This window comes from Trichechus manatus, unplaced genomic scaffold (assembly GCF_000243295.1).
Source record: "Trichechus manatus latirostris isolate Lorelei unplaced genomic scaffold, TriManLat1.0 scaffold00030, whole genome shotgun sequence".
Lineage (NCBI taxonomy): Eukaryota > Metazoa > Chordata > Mammalia > Sirenia > Trichechidae > Trichechus > Trichechus manatus.
Window position 1 is genome coordinate 11891908 of NW_004443966.1, and position 3147 is coordinate 11895054.

At 35.5% G+C, this 3147-nt stretch overlaps 1 protein-coding gene across 1 annotated transcript in view; it reads right to left on the reverse strand.

Moving 5' to 3' along the window:
• TIPIN (TIMELESS interacting protein) overlaps positions 1 to 3147 on the reverse strand; it is a 14399-nt gene that overhangs the window by 2299 nt on the left and 8953 nt on the right. Inside the window, exon 4 of the mRNA XM_023729860.1 lies at positions 490 to 730. Coding sequence (XP_023585628.1) covers positions 490 to 730 — 241 coding nt within the window. The remainder of the gene's footprint in view (positions 1 to 489; positions 731 to 3147) is intronic.

Here is a 3147-nt window from a genome sequence, read left to right on the forward strand (position 1 = left end):
AAGCAAACTAACAACCACCAAAAGTGACAGCTCACAACAAGTAACGCAACTGCAATAAAAAGCATTTCAGGACATATTCACATCACAGCAAACACCTCTAAAATCCTCAATGGGTGGAGAAGGCATTTTATCTGCTTAGGAGAGTACCATAATAATCAATGTTCACAATTATGATCCTGAAGGTGAAATTATGTGTCATATGCTTTAAGGAGTCAGAAAGAATATATTTTTGAAAGATTCAGAATCAATTTTAAATGATTAAAATAATCTTTACGAGGTACTGGGCTGCTGTCCAGAAAAAACTTCTTGGACTTATTTATTCTTTGTGGATTACAAACACACACAAACACACACACATACACACACTTCAACTCTCTCTCAAATATACTGTATCACATTTTTCTATTTTGGGGGACAGTAGAGAAGTTAAAATTCTAACATGCCCTTCGTATATTAATGGTAGCACATAAAACCCAGCGTAAAATTTACCATTTCCTAGGGACTGACTGTTACTCAGGAGCTTTGCCTGCCTTCTTTCCAAGGCCAGTTGTTTATTTCTCTCAATTCTTTGCTGTTGCTCTTCTGTCAGGGTTCTACTTGACTCAGAAGCAAACCTTTCACTTTCAGATGAGTTTGTCAAAAATGGATCTAATTCGGTAGCAGTTACATCATCGCCATTATTTTCCCCTACTTCATCTGTAGTTAAAAAAGAAACAGTTAACATGTACATCTAGTGTTAGACTAGTTAGAGAAAGACCTTGTACAGCTATTAATTGAAAATCAGTTTAAAGTGGCCAGATACCAGACCTGAAGAAACCATTTATGAGGTATGAGAATGGAGCGAATGAATACATGGTTGATTCAAATAACTACTTATAAATCACTTTAAAAGAGACATTTTAAGTTAAACAGAAATACTAATTAACAAATATGCATGAAAGGAAAAGTTCTCAGTTATGATTAAAAATATTTTAGATAGTACTTGGGCTAATAAAAGAGTTTGAAGAACCCAAACCATATTTTTGTTCTACATTAAACCAACATATTTAATAGCTTGCCATAGTGTCTGTGTGGTACACAGTAATTATTTTATATAGGCTATTTTCTTTTATAGAGCAAACACAGACACAAAATGAAAAAGGAAAAGAAATTTAGAGATCTGTGGACATATTTCCAAGCTAATTTAAAAAAAAAAAAAATTCAGTGCTCTCTACATTATTAGCCTTAACAAGTTCTTAAAGCTCTGTATACCAATTATCTTAAAGTAGGATGACCTCAAAATAGCGACAGTGGTAAAAAAAAAAAAAAAAATGTGTAGGAATCCTAAACCAATAGAATGTAATCCTATTTGGAAACAGTTTTCTTTGTTATGTTAATAAGCCCATATCAGTGCAAGGTGTGTTCTAAACCTAATCCCTTCTGAGTTAAAAGGATTGGCTTAGGCACAGAGATACAGCAAGCACAAATGGGGGAAGATAAATGAAATGAGGATTGACAAAGAATCGAGCAACTCCAGGGCTAATGATGCTGAGACAAGGAGCTTCTCCCAGAGCGGACAAAGAGCCTTCTCCTATATCGGTGCCCTGAATTTGGACTTCCAGCATCCTAAACTGTGAGAAAATAAACTTTCGTTCTTTAAAGCAAAAAAAAAAAAAAAAAAAAAATCGACAGTGGTTTGGAAAGTGAATATTAGATCCTCCATTTATATTTTATTTAAGAATTAGGAAAAATTAAGTTTTACCACCTTATGTTTAAAATAACGATTGACACTGATGGACTGTCACTTGTCCATCTGGCAGAGTTACTGTCTTGTTTTTGAGCTACTCAAAACGAGCACTGGCAGCTCAGCTCCATGCCGCAGAAGGGTGGGGCAGTCGGCCCTCACTCACTTTGTCATCTCAGCATATCCTGACATACAGACGTTTCTGAATGCCCAGTTAAGTAGACTGACAGATGTATCTAGTTTAAAAAAAAACAACCCAATAAAATGCACAAAAAGATTTTTTGCAAAATAACAAAACACCTGCAGATAGAAGGTAACAGAAGCACAAACCAAGCTGAAGAAAATGACAGAGCTGACACCTCACTTTCTACATCAGCCACATTACTGGGTTAAAAAACCATAACTCCATCACATCTGACAAGTAGGACAAAAAATTCAAAACCATTTGAATATGAATTTACATATACTATCCTTGTCCTATGTATATTTTGTGCCTTGAGAAACTAGCTAATGACAGTAATCACAATGAGTAAAATGTTTAGAACATGAAGACAAACTCTTACACTTATTCCAGTGAAGTTTAAAAAATCATGCTATACTTAATCCAAACCTTTACAATCCAAACTCCTTTTGAGGTTTCTTCCTTAGTAGTGAAAGACAAAAAAAATCTACACTTTTCCTTTCTGACATGGGAAAAAATATAAAAAGAAACTACATTCTTTTGTCAGGAAATATTGATTGAATACATGTAGAAAACATTGCTGTAGAAGTTAAGAAACAAGTATTAGAACCAATTATGCAATATAGGGGGTTTCCAATATGCTTCACCTTACAGGGCCTACAGGATTCTGAATCGATCATAATGAAATACACACGAAGAACTACTTCTTTGTGAGCCACAAAAGGAAAGATATCTTCAAAAGTAAATGACCTCCTTAATATGGAAAAACAAGGTAAACAGAAGTATTGATGGAGAGCAGCTTGCTTCTTTGACTACGATAAAAATGAGATTTAAAAAAAAAAATTAGCATCACATATAAAATGGATTCACTGCAACAATCACCGGCAAGCTATTATGGCAAAGAATCTGAAGCCAGAAATATTCAATGTGCTACAGAACGCCATCGTCATAGTACAGACAAGGAAGGAATAGGTAAGTAAATCATATAGAATTAAAGGGGAATGAATGCTACGGAGGAAAAAAAACCTAGGAACGAGGGAGATGAAAATGTTAATGGCGTGGTCAGAGGGGACTTCACCGAGTGGACATTTGAGCACAGTTTGAACAGGATAAGAAAGCCAAGCAGATCTGGGTGGGGAGGGGGCAGAAGCAGGGAGGCAGATAATATTCCAGGCAAAATGAGTAGCCAATGCAAACGCCATAAAAGATAAACGTGCCTGGAACGAACATCAAGGAGCAGCTA